Here is a 21,161-nt window from a genome sequence, read left to right as displayed (position 1 = left end):
AAAAAAAAAGCCCACTGCGGTCTCAACACTGCTCCCCTTCCCAGCCAAGACACTGGCTTCTCCCTCAGGTTCAGACGGACTCTGCAGATGTGGAAAACATCCTGAGCCAGACAGCTTTTTTGGAATCACAGCCTGGTTGGGGACTGTATTTGAAGGGCTCCACCTCCCCAGGTCCAAAGGCCATCCCATTGCAGATGGGAGTCTCACCACTACCTGTATGTACCGCAACCTCAGGAAGGGCTGTGGGAGCTGGGCCCGGGTCGAGGACAAACGGGCAGAGACCAGCTTTGGAGCAGGCAGGTTTGCCGGGCATCATCCACGCCACAGCATTTACTTCTCAAGCCTCTCCTCTCTTTAAATGGAGACAAGGTCTTCCTGTATTGCCCCGGGTGGTCTTGAACCCCTGGGCTCAAGTGATCCTCCCTCCTCAGCCTCCCAACACTGGGATCTCAGGTGTGAGCCACCACACCCTGCCTCTCGGGCATGTCTTTTCCACTGCTTCATTTCTTGCTACAGTCTGAGATGAGAAAGGGCCTGGAAGGCTTTTTAAGACCCTCAGTGTGAGCCCTGGACTCCATGCTGCCTATTCCCCCGACATCTGGCCTCAGCCCAAAGGAGTCCCAGAAGACAGTGGCAGGAGGACAAAGGCAGTGACCCCAAATGGATAGGAAATACTTTATTGCAAAAAGTACTGAAGGTACCCCAAAACCTTAAGCAGGATTCTGGACATGGAAGCCTACAGAATAGACAAAAATAAATATGTCAACTTGCCCAATCCTCTGGGGTGAACTGGATGTGGACACTGGAGGGAGGGCGTCCTTTATTACATACGCGTCTCTGAAGTCGTATAAATATAGAATACCTTATAGTAGATCAGCATTAAATACCAGTCACTGTGTTTACATAACTTAATTTGTGCTGTAGACAAAATTCTGTACACGTAACACGTGGCCATGCCCAGGCTTCCCAGCATCTGTCCTGAAGTCAGTGTGAAGACATCCTTAAGTGGTGGGGACATCACAGCCCAGAACCCACAGCAGAGGGGAGCTGGGGAGAGAGGGCCTGACCTTGGATCCACCTTGACCAAGGTCCAAGGTGACCTTGGACACCCAGCTGGTGTCCACAGGCTAGAGGGACCCATTGCTGCAGAGGCTGGTGTCTGCTCTTCCCCATACTTGGTCTTCCAAACCCAAAGACGGGGTCCTGATGGTGGAGACCTGGGCAGGTCTGGAGGACAGACACAGGAGAGGGCACAATCCCAAACCCAGCTCTCCTGCACTGGCTCGCACCACAGCCCCTGTCTGAGTGGCCACCACAGGCCTGGAGTACGGCAGCTGCCAACCACAGCAAAGCCGCAAAGAGTGAGTGAGAAAACAGGAACCCAGAGTTCTCTTCCACAGAGGCAAGGCCTCACAGCCCAGCCCAGCCCGAGATGCCCTGTGCTGGCAGTCATGACACAGTCTGGACAGCATGTCCTTCCTTGGGTGCCGAGCTCAGTGCCTGGGACAGTCAGGGATTGAGGGCATAGCCAACCTTGTATGGCCAAACCCAGCCCTTATGCCCCTGCTGCCAAGGGAGACAAGCTGCCCCACTGAGCTCCAACAACCTCTGGATGGGCTCAGCAGCCCCCTAGGAAGTTAAGTGAGTGCTACAGGGCAGGGAAGCTCCCTGAGGAAGTTTCCACAGACCAGGAGAGTCCAACGGGTAGCCCCAAGGGAGCAGAGGAAGGAGGAGGGCAGGAAAAGGCCCAGGGCACAGGGCAAGCAACCGTGCCAGAGGGCTCCTGGTCACAGGAAGCCCAGCTGCATGTTCCACGCTGCCCACAGGACTCCCAGCCAGGTCCCAGCAGGCCTGGACAGTGCTGGGCCCCCATCCTCGGCCTTCCCACCAGCACCTGGTACACAGCAGGTGCTGGGAGATGACCATGACTCAACGGAGAAGAGCCGCCACGAACCGTAACCACACCAGCCAGGGTGTTCTAGGACAAGACTTTCTAACCCGACAGCAATGACATCCACAGTGTATGGACTGGGCTCTTCAGGAGCACGAGGGAGAGGCCAGGCAGCCCTGTCAGGTGTCCCTTAGCCCTTCCTAGGGGACATATTAAGGCAACCAGCCATGCCATCTGGCCAGCACAAGGGTCTTAAGTGCAGTCTGCTAAGTGACAGTGCTAAGACTGTCTTCCTGCTGAGAACATCTCTACAAGTTAGTTCACTAGAAAAGGCAACACACATTTGCTTTCATCTTCTTTAACGAGGAAGACGCAGTGTAAACGCCCTCTCCTCTGAAAAGGGAGGCAAGGACAAAAACTCAAGCCAAGGCTACTTTGGGTACTTTGAGGGAAAACTGACCATTTCTAAGAGAAAACCAGGGGCTGCCAAGCTGCGGCATTCGCCCGGGAGCTCCTGCAGAAAGCTTTGGCAATAGGACTTTCTAGACTTGAAAACAGGAACAAAGCTGACCCTGTAGAGCTCCCTCTTCTTCCCACTTCTTCTTCTAAGGTCAAACTGCAAGCATTTTCAACTTTGGAACTACCAAGGCCACCTCCTACCCAGGACTTCCTTTGGAAGCGGTGGGACTCCTCATGCACAGGCCCAGCAAGGGCTCGGGCACCCACAGCTGTCTGCTTGGCTGGGTGTCAATGACCGCCTCCCAGGGCCTCCTGGGAAGGAGCTATGACCTGGCGCTGAAACCTCCCCTGGGCTTCTGTCCCAGGCCGGTGAAGAAGAGGGTGAGAGGTGAGGACACAACAGCCAGTCGGGGCGGGAGCGGGGGACTATGGCTGGAGAGGTCCAGCATCTGGTATGGCCACATCCTCTTCACCCTCCCAGCCCACACCCTTGCTCATGCCCCACTGTCCTGGGTGCAACCTCTGGAGACCAGCACTCCGAGGTGTTTTGAAGCAAGCCCTTGGCAGGGGCCAGGAGCTAGGGAGGCAGGCTCCCCACACCTCTGGATGTGGAATTTGGGACCCCACTTTAGCCTCTGCCTGGTGCCTGGTCCGCTGCTCCAGGTTCACATCATCCTCAGCCTCATGGGAGGACCCCTCCTCCCTTCACGCGTCCCTCCCAAGTTGTCCTCCTCTCCCAGCGTGGGAGCAAGTAGGTGCAGATGACAGCAGCAGGAGGGGTGTGCGCCGCGTGGGTGAGCTGTGATCCGCAGGGTGGGGGTGACCTCCAAGACCCAGAAACGTGCCAGCAGGAAAGTAGCTCTTCCTCAACTGCGGGAAGGGCGTTCCTGATGGCCTCAGATCAGGCTTTCAAGGCACAGAAACCTTCCAGGTAATGCATCCTGGGCTTGCTCGGCCACCCAAGAGCCCGTGCTCCTCCTGTGAGCCCAACCTGTCCTTGTGCACAAAGGAGTGGGGCACTGCCCCGCAGAGGTGCCAGTTACCTGCACCAAGGCCCATGCAGGGTCAGACCGGGGCTAGTGCAGCTCGTCAGGGTCCCGCGGCGGCCGGGGTCGGCCCGGGTCCATGTCATTGCTGCCACTGTCCAACTCGAAGCCGCGCCCACCTGAGAAGGTCTGGGGCATGAACTGGCGGAAGATGCTGACGCTGCCATGCCAGAAGGTGGGTTCTGGGAGCCGCCCCACCACGCTCCATGCGCGAGTCTCTGGGTCATAGGCCTCTACTACGTCCGAGAGTTCAAACGTATTGTCGTATCCCCCAGAGACGTACAGCTTTCCCCCAAGGACGGCCAGGCTGCCCCCAACGTGCACCTGTGGGTCAAAGGGATGAGTGAGTGGAGGTCAGAGGAGGGGGTAGGGCAAGGCCCCACCTGGGGAACCACTGGAGACAAGGCTTCCCAGTCAGCACCCCATGGGGTGGCCTTGGCTTTCCCAGAAAGCAGCAGAGGCCAACTCCTTTCCCACACCCTGCCTAGGAGAACAGGCCTCCCCGGGGGCAGCTGGGCCTTCCCTATGGTGATGAGGGTGCCCGCTGCAGCGCCAGGCCTCCCCGTGTGCAGGTGGTGCCGAGCAGCGCTTCCTAGGTTCTCTCAGAATCTCTGCAGTGGCCCTCTGGGCTGGGTAGTGCTCTTCTCCCCATGTTACAGATGGGAAAACAGGCTTGCACGGCTGACTCTGGCAGAGCTGGGCTCTGAACCACGAGGCTGGATGATTCCTTCCATCTTTCCCAAATTCGCTATGACTATGTGCAGCTTACTGTGGGGAAAACAGAAAGCTGGGTATCTTAACTGCAAGGACATTAAGCTGTGATGTAAGCTGTGAGGCTAGATATCACAGAGTGTAGGTTTGGAAATGTTAAAAGACAGAGAGGAAAGAAGGCAGTATATAATGTGTACCTTGGACTAAGAATGCTCACATGGCCAAATGGCATTGAGGCCTCCCCGTCCCATCACACTGTCAGGCGGGGCACCCCTCTTCTCAACAAGCCCAGAGAGAAGAGGTGGACCCTGGCTGTCCTATTCAGAACACACAGCAGGTGCTTAATAGAAGTATTCCCACAGTGGGCTGCGCATGGTGGCTCACGCCTGTAATCCCAGCACTTTGGGAGGCTGAGCCGGGTGGATCAAAAGGTCAGAAGATCCAGACCATCTGGCTAACACAGTGAAATCCCGTCTCTACTAAAAATACAAAAACAAAATTAGCTGGGCGTGGTGGTGGGCGCCTGTAGGCCCAGCTACTCGGGAGGTTGAGGCAGGAGAATGGCGGGAACCTGGGAGATGGAGCTTGCAGTGAGCCGAGATTGCACCACTGCACTCCAGCCTGAGCGACAGAGCGAGACTCTGTCTCAAAAAAAAAAAAAAAAAAAAAAGAAAAAAGTAGTATTCCCACAGTGAGTTCCTCAGGAACCAGCTGGGCATGGTGGTTCACGCCTGTAATCCCAGCACTTTGGGAGGCTGAGACAGGAGGTTCATTTGAGGCCAGGAGTTTGAGACCAGCCTGGGTAACACAGCAAGACCCTGCCTCTACAAAAATTTTTAAGAATATTCTTGCCGGGCGCGGTGGCTCACGCCTGTAATCCCAGCACTTTGGGAGGCCGAGGCGGGCGGATCACAAGGTCAGGAGATCGAGACCATCGTGGCTAACACGGTGAAACCCCGTCTCTACTAAAAAAATACAAAAAACTAGCCGGGCGAGGTGGCGGGCGCCTGTAGTCCCAGCTACTCGGGAGGCTGAGGCAGGAGAATGGCATAAACCCGGGAGGCAGAGCTTGTAGTGAGCTGAGATCCGGCCACTGCACTCCAGCCTGGGTGACAGAGTCAGACTCCGTCTCAAAAAAAAAAAAAAAAAAAAAAGAATATTCTTTAGCATCTACCCATGAGAAAAAAAAAATAACTGGGTGTGGTGGCACATGCCTGTAGTCTCAGCTATTCAAGGTGCGGTGGGAGGACTGCCTGAGTCCAGGAGGTGGAGGCTGCAGCGAGCCATGATTGCACCACTGCACTCCAGCCTGGGTGACAGAGCAAGACCCTGTCTCAAAAATAAAAAAGGTAAGGCCAGGCGCGGTGGCTCATGCCTGTAATCCCAGCACTTTGGGAGGCTGAGGTGGGGGGATCACGAGGTCAGAGGATCAAGACCATCCTGATTAACATGGTGAAACCCCATCTCTACTAAAAATACAAAAAATTAGCCAGGCGCAGTGGCGGGCGCCCATAGACCCACCTACTCGGGAGGCTGAGGCAGGAGAATGGCGTGAACCTGGGAGGCAGAGCTTGCAGTGAGCCAAAATTGCACCACTGCGCTCCAGCCTGGGTGACACAGACTCTGCCTCAAAAATAAATTAATAAAAAAAATTAAAAAGGTAGGTCACAGACCTCATCCTGACTCTGCTCCGGCCGCACTGGCTGCTGGTGTACCCAAGAACACAGGGTGCCCTGGTGCAGGGCCTCTGCACCTGCTGTCCCTCTCTGGAACAAGTGACCCCAGATGACTGTATGCCTTGCTCCCTCACTTCCTTCTGCTCTCTGGCTTACAGTAGATACTCAGTAAATACTGCTCAAATGCGTGCTAAGCTGTATAATCCTGGGATACTACTTAACGTCTATGTCTCAGTGCGTGAGCCTCAAGTGCAAAATGAGGATAAGAGCAGCCTTCTATTAACTGAAATGAGACCCACCCATCATGGCTGTGGATCCTAAACACTCATCATGATGACGCTTGGGTTGCAAAATTAGGACCAGCCTGTGCTTCCAACGCTGGCCCGCCTGCGTTTACCTGATTCATGGACGGGATTTTGTCCCATTCGTTCTTCGTCGGGTTGTACACGTCCACCTCGGCGGAGTCGTCCCTGTGGAGGGGGCAGCAGGAGGACAACTGCTCAGAGCGAGGAGGAAGTGCCCTCAGGTGTGCAGCTCTGGAGTGGAGTCCTCCCCTGAGTCACTGACTCCTCCAGCGACCTGGATCTTTCTGATGCCATCCAGCAGCGCCCTTGCAAGGTAGGCTCCATCCCCAGCTCTTAGGAGCCAATTTCAGCCCCCTGTGCCCACTCGGCCAGGGCTCCAGGGCCAGAATCCTCACTCCCAAACCTGAAGATCAGGCTTCTGAGTACTTGAAGCCCATTCAGTGCCTCCCCATCACCCAGTACCAAGGTGGCTGTCCCCCATCCCCCAAGGCTACAGCAGCTCCCTTCAGATCTTAAAAAAGGCTCCTTGCTCCACTGTGCATCCCCATGTGCCCTGGAACACTCCTTGCCACTGTCCCCAATATCACCGTGAGCCCCGACCATGTCCTGTTCACTACCATATTCAAGTGCCTCTCACTTTGGGGTCAAGACCCTTCAACTTCATCTGACACCCTTTATATCCCCACAGTAAAAGGCTCAAAGGCACAGCCTTGAAAAACCAAGATATAGGCCAGGCACTGTGGCTCACGCCTGCTATGCAGCCCTTTGGGAGGCTGAGGTGGGTGGAGTGCCTGAGGTCAGGAGTTTGAGACCAGCCTGGCCAACATGGTGAAACCCCGTCTCTACTAAAAATACAAAAATGAGCCAGGTGTGGTGACGCATGCCTGTAATACCAGCTGCTCGGGAGGCTGAGGCAGGAGAATCGCTTGAACCCGGGAGGCGGAGATTACAGTGAGTCAAGAGCGTGCCATTGCACTCCAGCCTGGGCGACATAGTGAGACTTCGTCTCAAAAACAACAACAAAAAAGAAATGCAAAGATACTACAAGACAAATAGTAGTAGTTGTGAACCTGACACTGCTGCACAAAACCAGCCACAGACAATGCATAGACACAAGGCTGGCTGTGTGCCAAGAAAACTTGATCCATGGACAGACATTTACATCTCGTCTAACTTGAAATGTTGTTCTTGTCTTGATTTCTTGCCTCCAATCATTTCAAAATGTCAAAGCCAACCTCAGTTTGGGGGCCCTATAGTGGTGGTGGTGGTGATGATCAAACACTGGAACCTGCTAGGCTGCCTTCTCTTTCCCCAGCAGAGACTTGCAAAACCACAGCCCAGAGGTTGGACAGAGCTCGCCAGCATTCCCGGAGGGCGCTATTACACCCTAGCCAAGGAGCCATCTTGTCCCAGAACCCAGGGGAGGGAGGCCCAGGTCATTTGTGGGTCACAAGGACAACGGCTGAGGCTGTGGCCTCCCTGCAAATGGCACATCCTAGGCACAAGCTGCCCAAAGACAGGTGGTGTTCTGGGCAGAGGGTTATGTGGCTCTTGAAGAGTCAAAGTGCACAGACAAGGTGACACTGGGACAAATACCCTGGGGGGACCAGATGAAGTTGAAGGGTCTTGATCCCAAAGTGAGAGGCAGGGCCCCTGCATGCCTAGCCTTCTCTTTCGGGCTCAAGCAGCCTCCACTCAGGCTGAGCCTGGGCGCCCCTCCTCTGTCCTCTGGCGCAGGTCACATTAGTAAGACGAACGGATGCAGCCTTTCCAGAGCACTGCTTCCTCCCACAGGCGCAGGTGGCTTGGGAAACCCCTGTAAGGGCTAGCAGTGGGTGGGGTGGGGGGATGGGGGGGCAGACCCTCATGCTTCCCTGTGGGAAGGTTAACCCAGCAGGTAGACCTCCCTGGGGACAGATGGGGGAGGGGAGGAGGACTCTCAAAGGCACAGGGCCTGGAACCACTGCCTAGAGGCTGAGAGGAAGGCTCTGGCGCTCTGATAAGTTATATTTATAGCCATCTCCACCCCCCCTTTGAAGACACCTTCACAACTTGAGGGAGGGAGAGCTGGGCAAAGGGTCAGATGATGATTCATAATGGGACCAGAGCTGGCTGAGATTCCAGGGCTTTCTCAGAGCAAGACCATTGCTTCTGGGCACGTGGTGGTGCCCAGCTACTTGCGTGAGAAGCAGTGCCACCCCTGTTCTTCTTGGTGGTCACTCCAAATGCCTGGTAAGGAAGCCTCCTGTCTGGGGGGACGGTGGGGCATACACCAAGGCCAGGGAGGCTCTGGCGGTATGAGGCAGGAGGCCGAGGAGCAGGGAGCTCACATCCCCCGAGCTCCCCATTCAAAGCCCCAGACCAAAAGGGCACAGTGGGGACTGTCATTCAGCTCCTCCCCTTCCCTCCTGGGCCCAGAGCTTCAGGCAGGCTCTAGGCTGGGAGGGAGCAGCAGGATGTGAACAAGCAACAGAGTATAGCAGGCAGGGTCTGCCCCGTGCCATCACTGATGCCCACCAAACAGTCGTAGGCAGCATTTGGCTGTGACCAGAGAGGTCATCAAGGCCAGGAGACACATGATGACCCACAGGCTGCCTGTCTCTGCTCCGTGCTGCCCAGGCTACAGCCTGCTCTTGCTGGAAAAGCCCAACTCCACCACCCATGAAATCCCTTAAAAGAAAGCCTGGGGTTTTCCTTAAACCCAAAGGAATGGAACAAGCACTCTGGGCTCCGAAACACCCGGCCGGGCTGGATGTGGGGGCTCACGCCTACAATCCCCGCACTCTGGGAGGCGTGAAATGCGGGAGGATCATTTGAGGCCAGGAATTTTGAGACCAGCCTGGGCAACACAGCGAGACCCTGTCTCTACAAAAAATTAGCCAGGTGTGGTGGCACATGTCTGCAGTCCCAGCTACCTGGGAGGCTGAGGTGAGAGGACTGCTTGAGCCCAGGAGGTCGAGGCTGCGGTGGGCCATGACTGCGCCACTGCACTCCAGCCTGGCGACAGAGCGAGACTCTGTCTCAAAAAAAAAAAAAAAATTGTTTAATTTCCAAGAGAAAAAAAAAGCCAGGCGCTGTGGCTCATGCCTATAATCCCTGCACTTTGGGAGGCTGAGGCAGGCGGATCACATGAGGTCAGGAGCTCTAGACCAGCCTGACCAACATGGAGAAACCCTGTCTCTACTAAAAATACAAAAATTAGCCGGGCATGGTGGTGCATACCTATAATCCCAGCTACTTGGCAGGCTGAGGCAGGATAATGGCTTGAACTCGGGAGGCAGAGGTTGCAGTGAGCCAAGATCGCGCCACTGTACTCCAGCTTGGGCAACAAAAGCGAAACTCTCGTCTCAAAAAAAAAAAACAAAAAAAAAAACAACAGGCTGGGTGTGGTGGCTCATGCCTATAATCCTAGTACTTTGGGAGGCTGAGGCGTACCGATTACGAGTTCAGGAGATCGAGACCATCCTGGCTAACATAGTGAAACCCCGTCTCTACTAAAGATACAAAAAAATTAGCCAGGTGTGGTGGCGGGCGCCTATAGTCCCAGCTACTCTGGAGGCTGAGGCAGGAGAATGCCAAGAACCTGGGAGGCGGAGCTTGTAGTGAGCCGAGATGGCGCCACTGCACTCCAGCCTGAGCGACAGAGCGAGACTCTGTCTGGAAAACAAAACAAAATAAAACAAAAACAAAAACAAAACAAAAAAACAAAAAGAGCCAGACCCAGCCTCCGACCCCAGCTAGGCCTCAGTTTCTCATCTGTAGAAAGGGAGAACAGCCATGATGTGCTCAGCACAGGGCCTGGTAAGAGCCGCCAAACACACGGTGGGGCTATGCACCTGGAACTCACCTGACAAAGTACATGAGTCCATTGAGAGTCACAGTCTTGGGGGCGAAGGACCAGGGTGGGAGCTGGCCGCAATCCACCAGCGACCACAAGTCGGTGTCCGGGTCGTAGCACTGCATCACCATGGTCTCCTTGCCCGCCAGGGAGCCGATGGCATAGAGCCGGCCACGGCAGGCAGTGGTGGAGCAGTTGTCCATGGGGTAGGTCATGGGCTGCAGGGCCTCCCAGGAGTCGGTGGTGTGATCATAGCGCTCGGTGCTGTCGGCGGCTACCACGTACAGCAGTCCATCCAGCACAGAGGAGCTGTGGTATTCGCGGGCCTTCAGCATGGGTGCCACCTCTGCCCACTCATTCACGCTGGAGTTGTACCTCCACACGCAGTCATAGAGCCGGGAGCCATCGGACCCACCTGCCAGGACGCACGATTGGACAGATGGTCAGCCCACTCGAGGTGAGTCACCCACCTGCACCCTCCCAAACTTCGGCGAGGGCCTCTCCCTTGGGAGGAATTAACATCACTGGGCTTCACCCCTGACACACATCCTCTCCCCAAAGCCCAGGCCGCATGCTGTGGCTAAGGCAAAGCACACGCTGACCACTGCCCAGCAAGATGACTGCCACCAAGCCTCTACCAAACAAAGGTCTTGGGTGCCACGGTGAAGAATCCAGCAGCCTCCTCTCGACACCGCCCCACAGCCATGCATCCACGTCAGCAGACCAAAGCCCTGGGCCTTGGGACAGTTCTCCTGGGGAGCCACAGAGCTTGTCGGTAGGGTGCATAGGGACTTGCTCACTAACTCCTAGGCTTCCTGGGCACCCTCTAAGCAGGGTTCTGCCAGGACAAGATGAGCGGAAACCCACTTCCTGCTGTAAGCAAGAGACCTAACACTACACTGCGAGGCCAGTTCTTGATCCTGGTGCAGGTTACAAAGCTGTGTTTGGTTTAGAAAAATCCATGAAGCTGCATTTTATATACGTGTACACACACACACACACACACACACACTCTTCTGTCTGTATTATGATTATTTTTCTTTTGAGAGAGAGTCTTGCCTGTCACCCAGGTTGGAGTGCAGTGGCATGATCTCAGCTTACTGCAATCTCCACCTCCTGGGATCAAGCAATCCTCCCACCTCAGCTCCCGAGTAGCTGGGACAACAGGCAAGTGCCGCCACACCCGGCTAATTTTTATGCTTTTTGTACAGACGGGGTTTCGCCATGTTGCCCAGGCTGGTCTTGAACTCCTGAGCTGAAGAGATCCACCCACCTTGATCTCCCAAAGTGCTGGGATTACAAAGAGCCACTGTGCCCAGCCCTGTATTTTTAATTTCAATAAAAAGCTAAAAATAAAAAGTGGTACTGGCTGTAGTCATAAATTACACCAGGTCTATTAGAAACTCCAGGACATGAAGGGAACCCAAGCATCCTGGGGGCTGTACCCCTTGGCCTCCCAGGCTGGCGCCACAGGACACAGCATACAGGACATTCTGTTTCACAGCCCTGAGCTCTAAAGCGAGAAGAGCAAGTTCTTGTTCTTAGGAAGTGGGCTCTGCCGGCCTACTCCCTTCCATGGAGCTGTGTGAAAGGCAGCTGAAAGGAATGACCCAGCCACCTGCCTAAACCCGAGGGATTAACTGCTCTGCTGGGACATTTATGGAAGGGTGTGCAGAAAGCTGGGGCCAGTCTCACCAGTTCTGGGAAGGAATTCTCTGCTCAAAGCCACTAGTCAGACTTTGGGGAGAGGGGAGGGACACAGTCCCCAGTCAACTTGGGGACAACCTCGGATTGAAAAGAGGCACAGATTCCGGCAGAATCCAGCAGAGGCTGGACTCAGAGCTGCAGGCGAAGGAAGCTGTGGCAACAGAGCCCAGCAACTGTCCCCTGACACCTCAGAGCCCCACTGGAACTCGGAGCACGTCCCAGAGTGGGCTCTCTCGTGAACATGCAAGGCTGGGCACAGCAGCTGTGACATCCCAGTCCCCACCTCCTTGCCTGATAACCGCCTCACATGCCTGCCTGGTGGGTTCTTTCCTTATATAGCAGTCACAGAGACCGCCCTTCCTCACCCCGGCAAAGGAGGTAGCCTCGGGTTTGAACTGGGATTTATCTTTAATAAAAACTGTAGAAGCCCAAACTCAGGCGGATTGGGACCCGCCTACCATGACTCGGCAGTGTTTTGGGGTTTGGGCCAAGTTACTGGAAGAAAACCTCTTAACATGTGACCATGTTTACAGTCTCTGGGGAGTTCAGCCTAAACACCATGTGACCAGAGCACAGAGCCTAGGTGCAAGCCCAAGGGAACCTTGTCACCGGTGACAAAGAGTGAGTCAGGGGACCCGGTGTGGCTCAGCAGGGAGAGAGAAATTCCCGGCTTATGGGGAACAGATGCCTCACCGGGCGTCGGCCTCCTGCCCGTCTCTGGATTCCTTAAGCAGAAAAAGAAAGCACCCATTGTGCGGGGTGAATGCCCCAGTATCTTCCAACCAAGTGGGGAGGCACCTCCGGGGCACGGAGTTGGCTCAGCCTGGCAGCCCCGGCCGCACGGGACACAGAGACCCACAAGCAGCTACTTGTCCCGGCTCACACAAGGGGCCCTTCTTCAAGGTTGAAAGCATAGCCCAGATAAATGTAGTCACCAGGGCCCCAGCATGGACTCAGGTGCGGCCCTAGGATTCCAGGCTCTGTGTTTCCCCCGCGAGTAGCTGGGCTCCCGTACCGGCGAGGCTCAACCCCAGAGAGCCTAGCCAGCCCCTGGCCCACTCACCTGTCACGTAGATGTCATTGCCCAGCGCCACGATGCTGTAGCCCCCGCCCAGGTGGTCTGGGAACTCGGCCAGGTAGCGCCACTGGCCCGTCTGCGGGTTGTAGCAGTCGACAGTGACCAGCTCGTCACAGTCCTGGTCGCAGCCACCCACGAGCACGAGGATCTCGGCGAGACCGGTGGAGGGGCGAGGACGCATTCGGGGGCAGGGCCCGCGGTCGTGGCGGTCGTAGCGCGCCGCCTGGAAGTCGCGCGCCTCGCGCAGCAGGCGCAGGCAGGGTGGGCAGCGCGCCACCAGCGGCTCGGCCTCGACGTGTGCCAGCAGGTAGAAGCGGCGCACGAAAGGCAGGCGCACGGCCTCCAGCAGCTGCGGCCAATGGGCGGCGCGGCGCGGCGGGTCAGCGCGGACCCAGCGCAGCGCCAGCTGGTAGGCGGCCTCCTCCTTGGGCACACACAGCCCGTCGTCCCGCAGGTAGCGCAGCAGGCGCGCCAGTGGCAGCCGCTCCAGCTGCTCGGCGCCCAGCTCGCCCACGTGGCGCAGGATGAAGCGCTGCGCCGCGCTCGCCAACCCCGAGCAGCTGAAGGCCTCGGCGAAGTCCTGCATGTCCAGGCAGTTGGCCAGGTCGAGCTGCTGCTGCAGGAAGGCGCCGCATGCCTCCTTCACGGCCGGGAACTGCAGCAGGTCAGCGGCGCGCAGCAGCGGCTCGGCGTTGTCGCCGCTTACCGCCACGCGGCCCGTGTAGCTGAAGTCCAGCAGCAGCTGCAGCATGTCGGGAGGCACTCCGTGCAGGCGCACCCGCTCGGCGCGGCTCTCGCGCAGCTGCCCGGCGAACATGGCGCGGAAGTAGGGGCTGGCGGCGGCCAGCACCGCGCGGTGCGCCGGGAAGTCGCGCCCGCCCGCCGCCTCCAGGGTCACGTCCAGGAACTTGCGCTCGGCGCGGAGCTGGCTCAGGCCGCGCAGCAGGCTCAGGGCGTGCGCGGGGTCCGAGAAGGGCAGCACGGCTAGCGGAGCCGGCCGCTCCATAGCGCCTTCGCTAGGTTGTCGGTGACGCCGCGGCCGGGGCCTGCGGAGAAACGCGACGCGCCCGGCACCGCTGCTATAAATAGGGCGGAGCGCCGCTGCCCTCGAGGGGCGGGATGGGCGGGGAGACGTCGGCACCGCCCCCTTAACCCCTCCGTGCCCGGCGCCACCGCCCCCCGCGAGCGCGGGCTCGCCTGCCACCGGCGCGGCGCCCGCCCCCGGCTCCGCAGGATGAGTCACCGCCGTCCGCTCTCTCCCTCCGCCCTTCCGCGTCTTCCAGCTGACACCCGGGCCGGGGACAGTGAGTGACAAGTGCCAGCTCCGAGGGCGGCCTCGCCGTGCGCCGGGACCGGGGGCCTCCCAGGGTTGCCCATGACCCTCCCGGCCGGGCTGCTGAACCCAACCCGGGAGAGGCGAGCTCGGCCCAGAAACCAAAGCCACCCCTCCTTTCACGCCAGACTTCCCAAGGGCGGCGGCCCAGGTCCTGGGGCGGCTGGGTACAATGGCTTTTTGTTTTGCTTTTTGTGTTCCACTAGTTTCAAGGGTTGCTAGTTAACCCTATCACGGGACACACTCAAAGGATAGGCTTTTTACCATTCTGGACCAAAGCAAGAACGCGTATAAAGTTTTTCAAAGACTTTTTTTCTTGGCGCATTTATAAGTGACTCGGGCCGGATTCCAGGAGTCGGCCCCATTCCTGTGTTCCTGCAGGAGCTTCTGACTCTACCACACAGGCGTTAACTTTAGTCGGCTTCAGGCGCAGTTGTAGTTTCAGAGCCTTCGGCGCAGCTGCTGGCTCCCGGGCCTCCCTGCAGCAGCTGCTCGGACTCCACGAGAGGGGAACTGGATATAAAGAGCGAGGGCTCAAAGTCAGATGGGAGACCGCCTTGAAACTAGGAGATGATGCCACTCAGCACAGTCCTCCCGTCACTTGTATTGTGGTGGGGAATGGTGAAAGAAGGAATCGCCCTTATTTTAGTTCCAATAGAGACAGCACCACTTTGAATGTCACTTGTAGGGAAAAAAGAGCCCTCCCTTGGAAGCCATTTTTTCTTCAGTGGAAGGTAGGCTTTACTCAGTTTTAGAAAAGACCCCTACTTCACCACCAGGACTGCTGCTTTGCAGAGGACACTTGAGTTTGTGCTATTTTCCAGCCCCCTCTACACCCGGTGGGCCTTTGAGAACGCATTCCTGAGGAAGGCGCCCGCCCACGTGGGTCCCAGAGCAGGCCAGGCGCATGGGAGCTGGCTATCATTCGCTGGTTCTAGCGAGGTCTAGGTCCGCGCAGCCTTTCCAGAAGACATTTTGTTTTTATTTCACCTCTGAAATGAGAACCGCAGGCTTTCTCTTCTACTTAAAGTTTCACGTCATTTTGCCATAAGAATGCATCTGGTCTGAATTTCAGGGTGAGCATGGGCAGCACGGGCCCAAATCAGAAAACATTCAGGTACCCAGGCGGGCTGCCTGTTGCCCATAGAAGGACTGTTCACACAGCTATTCAAGGCAGCAGCAGCATTCCTGGGCCCAGGAGCAGGGCCAATAGCTTCCTTGCACAGGCTTTGTGACAAGAAAGCCTGAGTAGCCAGGAAGTGGAATGTTTGTAGGGAAAAGAACTCCCGTTCCCCGGGTCAGCTTACCCATCTTGCATAAGTCCAATGATTAAGTCAATAATGTTTCCATAGTTGAGGACTGAGTACGGTTCTTCTGTATTCCCAATAACGGGTTATTTTTAAATATCATATTTCAGTCTTACTATGTAGCCTTGAATAATGATGTATTTATTTAAATGGAAAGATGTTCAAGCTATAAAGTGAAAAATCAGATAACTCATTGTATCACCCAAATTGTTATATGTATTCATATGCCTAAAAAAATTTATGACGTTAACATTTTCGGCCAGGCGCAGTGGCTCACGCCTGTAATCCCAGCACTTTGGGAGGCCGAGGTGGGTGGATCACCTGAGATGGGGAGTTCGGGACCAGCCTGGCCAATACGGTGAAACCCTGTCTCTACTAAAAATAAAACAAATTAGCTGGGTGTTGTGGCGCACGCCTGTAATCCCAGTTACTCGGAGGAAGAGGCTGGGGCAAGAGGATTTCTTGAGGCCAGGAGTTTGAGACCAGCCTGGGCAACATAGTGAGACCCAATATTTTGAGTCTTAACAAAAAGTTTTCAAATTAGCCAGGCGTGGTGGCATGCACCTGTAGTCTCAGCTACTTGGGAGGCTGAAGTGGGAAGATCACATAAGCCCAGGTAACAGTGAGCTGTCATTGTTCCACTGCTCCCACTCTGCCTGCCCCACCCCTGAAAAAAAGAAAGAGCTAAATAGCATGCCTGGGTTAGTAGGTTATTCAAAATTCCTAACACAGCTGATAGGTCTAAATTGGTTCCTTTCTTTTCTCACCACATTCCTTTGTTGACTTAGCTATATATATACAAGGTTTCACATGCCTGGTAGGCCTGGGTTATCAATGAAATACTTCTTTTCTCAAGATATGAATTCTTAATTTTATTTTGAACTTAACAGATAATGTACGTGTAATACAGAAAGAGAATGCAGGCAAGCAAAAACAAAATGAACATAACCACCTAGATGAAATGTTTTTTGTTTGTTTTTTGAGACGGAGTCTCAGTCTGTAGTGCAGTGGCATGATCTGAGCTCACTGCAACTTCTGCCTCCAGGTTCAAACACTTTAAGCTTGAACCCGGGAGGAGGAGGTTGCAGTGAGCCGAGATCGCGCCACTGCACTCCAGCCTGGGCGACAGAGTGAGACTCCATCTCAAAAAAAATAAATAAATAAAATAAAATTACAAAAATGGTCATTACCTAAGTAACTTAAGATAATGTGATTTCCCTGAACATTCTGAGGCTAAAAATTAAAAAGTGATTTAATCTGTGATGTTATTTAACAAATAATGTTATTATTTTAAAAAAACAACTCAATTTTGGTATTTAAATTCTAATTTAAGGCAGACAGAGCAAGAGGTGACTAAAATCATGTTACCTTTTTTTTTTTTTTTTGAGACGGAGTTTTGCTCTTGTTGCCCAGGCTGGAGTACAGTGGTGCGATCTCGGCTCACCGCAACCTCCGCCTCCTGGGTTAAAGCAATTCTCCTGCCTCAGCCTTCCTGAGTGGCTGGGATTACAGGCATGAGCCACCACTCTCGGCTACTTTTGTATTTTTATTAGAGACGGGGTTTCTCCATGTTGGTCAGGCTGGTCTCAAACTCCTGACCTCAGATGATCCACCCGCCTCGGCCTCCCAGAGTGCTGGGATTACAGGCATGAGTCACCTCGCCCAGCCATGTTACCTTTTTTTTTGAGACAGGATCTCCCTCTGTTGCCCGGGCTGCAGTACAGTGGCGCAATCTCAGCTAACTGCAACCTCTGCCTCCCAGGCTCAGGTGATCCTCCCACCTCAGCCTCCCAAGGAGCTGGGACTACAGGCGTGAGCCAACACACTTGGATAATTTTTAAAATTTTTTGTACAGATGGGTTTTCGCTGTGATACCCAGGTTGGTCTTAAACTTTGGACTCAAGCAATCCTCCAGCCTTGGTGCTGAGCCAAAGTGCTGAGATTACAGGCATAAGCCACCACGCCAGACCCTAAGGTCATTTTAAAAGTGGCTGTTTACAGCCTGGCCAACATGGTGAAACTCCATCTCTACTAAAAATACAAAAATTAGCTAAGCGTGGTGGCACACATCTATTATCCCAGCTACTTCTGAGGCTGAGGCAGGAGAATCACTTGAACCCAGGAGGCGGAAGTTGCAGTGAGCCAAGATTGTGGCACTTGAGCATGGAGGACAGAGCAAGACTCCATCTCAAAAAAAAAAAAAAAAAGTGGTTGTTATTCTTTTTTCTTCTTTAAGAATATTTAGTAACACACCCCTTAGCCCCGATAAAGTCCACAGCTATTGTGCCTTTTCTTGTATCATACACCCTGATTTTTTCAGATTCCAGGTTTTCTAAGGTATAGTGTATAATGCACTCACCATATATAACTTCTTTTTCTTTTTTTTTTTTTTTTGAGACGAAGTCTCCCTCTGTCGCCCAGGTTGGAGTGCAGTGGCTCGACCTCGGCTCACTGCAGCCTCCAACTCCTGAGTTCAAGTGATTCTCCTGCCTCAGCCTCTGGAGTAGCTGGGATTACAGGCATGCACCATAACACCTGGCTACTTTTTCTATTTTTTGTAGAGATGGGGTTTCACCATGCTGGCCAGGTTGGTCTTGAACTCCTGACCTCAGGTGATCTGCCTACCTCAGCCTCCGCCAGGATTACAGGCATAAGCCATGGTGCCCAACCTAAACATTTTTTCTTTAAGCAATGTTGCACTATTCTCTATTTATTAAATGTATTTACATATGTAAATGAGATAGTGTAAGTAAAAACATTTAAACAGTGTTTGACATATAGTGTTAGTTATTATCTTTTTTTTTTTTTTTTTTTTTTGAGACAGAGTCTTGCTCTATCCCCCAGGCTGGAGTACAGTAGCACGATCTCAGCTCACTGCAACCTCCACCTCCCATGTTCAAGTCATTCTCCTGCCTTAGCCTCCTGAGTAGCTGGGATTACAGGCACCTGTCACCATGCCCAGCTGATTTTTGTATTTTTTGTAAAGACGTGGTTTTGCCATGTTGGCCAGGATAGTCTCCAACTCCTGACCTCAAGTGATCCATCTGCCTTGGTCTCCCAGTGTTCTGGGATTACAGGCGTGAGCCACAGCACCCAGCCTTTAGCTATTAACTTTATTATTTATTTATTTATTTATTGAGACAGAGTCTTGTTGCCCAGGCTGGAGTGCAGTGGTGCCATCTTGGCTCACCACAACCTGTGCCTCCCAGGTTCAAGCGATTCTTCTGCTTCAGCCTCCTGAGTAGCTGGGACTACAGGTGCGTGCTACCATGCCCAGCTAATTTTTTTAGTAGAGACGGGATTTCACTGTGTTGGCAAGGCTGGTCTCTAACTCCTGACCTTGTGATCCATCTGCCTCGGCCTCCCAAAGTGCTGGGATTACAGGTGTCAGCCACCGCACCCAGCCTAGCTATTACCTTTGTATTCTACCAGTATGAACTCAAGAAACTCATTTGATTCTTCTATGTGTAGGTCAGATTCACTATGTGAAACGCTGAAAAGATATAGTCTAGAAATTACTAATGATTTCAAATGATTCACACACATTCATACAGTTTTCAAGTTACTAAAAGTTGAAAACAAGATTTTGTGGAATGTTCACTTTTTTCCCATCTCCTGGAAATGGAAGTGAGCAAGGTAGAAATCAGAGGGTAAAAAGCATTCCTAAGAATATACTGGGCTGTGCATGGTGGCTCATGCCCGTAATCCCAGCACTTTGGGAGGCCGAGGTGGGGAGATCGTTTGAGACCAGGAGTTCAAGATGAGCCTGGGCAATGTGGCAAAATCCCTTCTCTACAAAAAATACAAAAATAGCCAGCACTTTGGGAGGCCGAGGAGGGCAGATGATGGGGGTCAGGAGATCGAGACCATCCTGACTAACACAGTGAAACCCCGTCTCTACTAAAAATATAAAAAAATTAGCCGGGTGTGGTGGCGGGCTCCTGTGGTCCCTGCTACTCCGGAGGCTGAGGCAGAAGAATGGCGTGAACCAGAAGGCGGAGCTTGCAGTGAGCCAAGACGGCGCCACTGCACTCCAGCCTAGGCGAAAGAGTGAGACTCCGTCTCAAAAACACAAAAACAAAACAAAAAAACCAAAAATAAGCTGGGTGTGCTGGTGCATGCCTGTAGTCCCGGCTACTAGGAAGGCTGAGGCAGGAGGATCACCTGAGCTCAGGAGGCCTAGGTTGCAGTGACTGTAGTGAGCCGCGTTGGATCCACTGCACTCCAGGCTTAAAAAAAAAAAAAAATAAATAAATAAATAAATAGAGGCCGGGCGCAGTGGCTCAGGCCTGTAATCCCAGCACTTTGGGAGGCCAAGGCAGGCAGATGACCTGAGGTCAGGAGTTTGAGACTAGCTTGGCCAACATGGTGAAACTCTGTCTCTACTAAAAATACAAAAAATTAGGCCGGGTGCCGTGGCCCACACCCGTAATCCCAGCACTTTGGGAGGCCGAGATGGGCGGACCACAAGGTCAGAAGATGGAGACCATCCTGGCCAACATGGTGAAACCCTGTCTCTACTAAAATACAAAAAATTAGTTGGGCATGGTGGCGTGCGCCTATAGTCCCAGCTTCTTGGGAGGCTGAGACAGAGGAATTGATTGAACTGGGGAGGTGGAGGTTGCAGTAAACTGAGATCACGCTACTGCACTCCAGCCTGGCGACAGAACAAGACTCCGTCTCAAAAAAAAAAATAAATAAATAAAAAAATAAAAATTAAAAAAATAAAAAAACAAAAATAAATAAAAATTTGCCAGGTGCGGTGGCACACGCCTGTAATCCCAGCTACTTGGGAGGCTGAGGCAAGAGAATCGCTGGAACCTGGGAAGCAGAGGTTTCAGTGAGCCCAGATCGCGCCACTGCACTCAAGCCTGGGTAACAGAGCAAGACTCTGTCTCAAAAAAACAAAAACAAAAACGATTAAGCTGAACAAAAGGCTGAAACATTTTAAAAGCAAACCTTTGGTTGTGCTCACACCTGCACTTAAGCACAGAGCTAAAATGGGAGACAGAAAGCTTTCTTGTATGTTCCCTCAAGTGGATGTAGTGTAGCTGCTGAGATTTAGGAAGGTGAAGCTATATTTGGTAACTCAATTAAAATAACCACATTCTCAAGTTACTTACTGGGAAACCATGGTATTCTTAGTATTTTTAACTTGTTGCAACCTGTGCTAACGCTGGCTTTTTTCCTCCTCTCCTAAGTAACTATAATAATCAGAGAATTAGTATTCAGCAGTAGGTATAATTAGTTTGTTTTTTGTTTTTAGCAGAAAACGATCATAGACTCCAAGGATCTGGCTACTATGGTGAATGTTCTTCAACTAATCAAGGAATTTCAGATTCGCCCCCTGCAGCCCAGGAGTAGTACAATACACCTATAAAAAAACGAGAGATACTGAACAAACTTAAGCCTGTCACACAGAGAAAATCAATGTTTTTTTTCTTTTTTTGAGACAGTCTCACTCTGTTGCCAGGCTGGAGTGCAGTGGCATGATCTCCGCTCACTGCAACTTCTGCCCCCTGGGTTCAAGCGATTCTCCTGCATCAGCCTCCCAAGTAGCTGGGACTACAGGCGCATGCCACCATGCCCAGATAATTTTTGTATTTTTAGTAGAGACAGGGTTTCACCGTGTTGGACAGGATGGTCTTGATCTCTTGGCCTCGTGATTCGCCCGCCTCGGCCTCCCAAAGTGCTGGGATTACAGGCGCGAGAAAATAAATTTTATTACTCCACAGCTACATATTGTGAGATTGTTTGGGTCAACTACAAGCGGTATAGTCCTTTTCCTGAATTTAGGGAAAGGATGGTAA

At 53.4% G+C, this 21,161-nt stretch overlaps 1 protein-coding gene across 1 annotated transcript; it reads right to left on the bottom strand.

Annotated features, from left to right (window-relative positions):
- Nucleotides 1-661: 661 nt before the first annotated feature.
- Nucleotides 662-13,769, bottom strand: KLHL21 (kelch like family member 21). Its single transcript, XM_001094118.5, has 4 exons — nucleotides 12,697-13,769; nucleotides 9,936-10,341; nucleotides 6,181-6,253; nucleotides 662-3,720 (listed from the first exon to the last, which is right to left on the bottom strand). The coding sequence occupies exons 1-4, from the start codon at nucleotides 13,715-13,717 to the stop codon at nucleotides 3,427-3,429; spliced, it is 1,794 nt and encodes a 597-aa protein (XP_001094118.1). The 5' UTR covers nucleotides 13,718-13,769; the 3' UTR covers nucleotides 662-3,426.
- Between the last annotated feature and the right edge of the window lie 7,392 nt (nucleotides 13,770-21,161).

This window comes from Macaca mulatta, chromosome 1 (assembly GCF_049350105.2).
Source record: "Macaca mulatta isolate MMU2019108-1 chromosome 1, T2T-MMU8v2.0, whole genome shotgun sequence".
Lineage (NCBI taxonomy): Eukaryota > Metazoa > Chordata > Mammalia > Primates > Cercopithecidae > Macaca > Macaca mulatta.
Note: the sequence above shows the minus strand (reverse complement) of the source record. Positions and strands in the feature narration are given on the sequence as shown.

Bases quoted from the DNA above. Each gene is read 5' to 3' on its own strand.
- KLHL21 (XM_001094118.5), bottom strand. From the start codon at position 13,717: ATGGAGCGGCCGGCTCCGCTAGCCGTGCTGCCCTTCTCGGACCCCGCG. The intron at 10,342-12,696 runs GTGAGTGGGCCA...GCGTCCTGGCAG, and splicing joins CAATGACATCTACGTGACAG to GTGGGTCCGATGGCTCCCGG. The intron at 3,721-6,180 runs GTAAACGCAGGC...TTTGACCCACAG, and splicing joins AAATCCCGTCCATGAATCAG to GTGCACGTTGGGGGCAGCCT.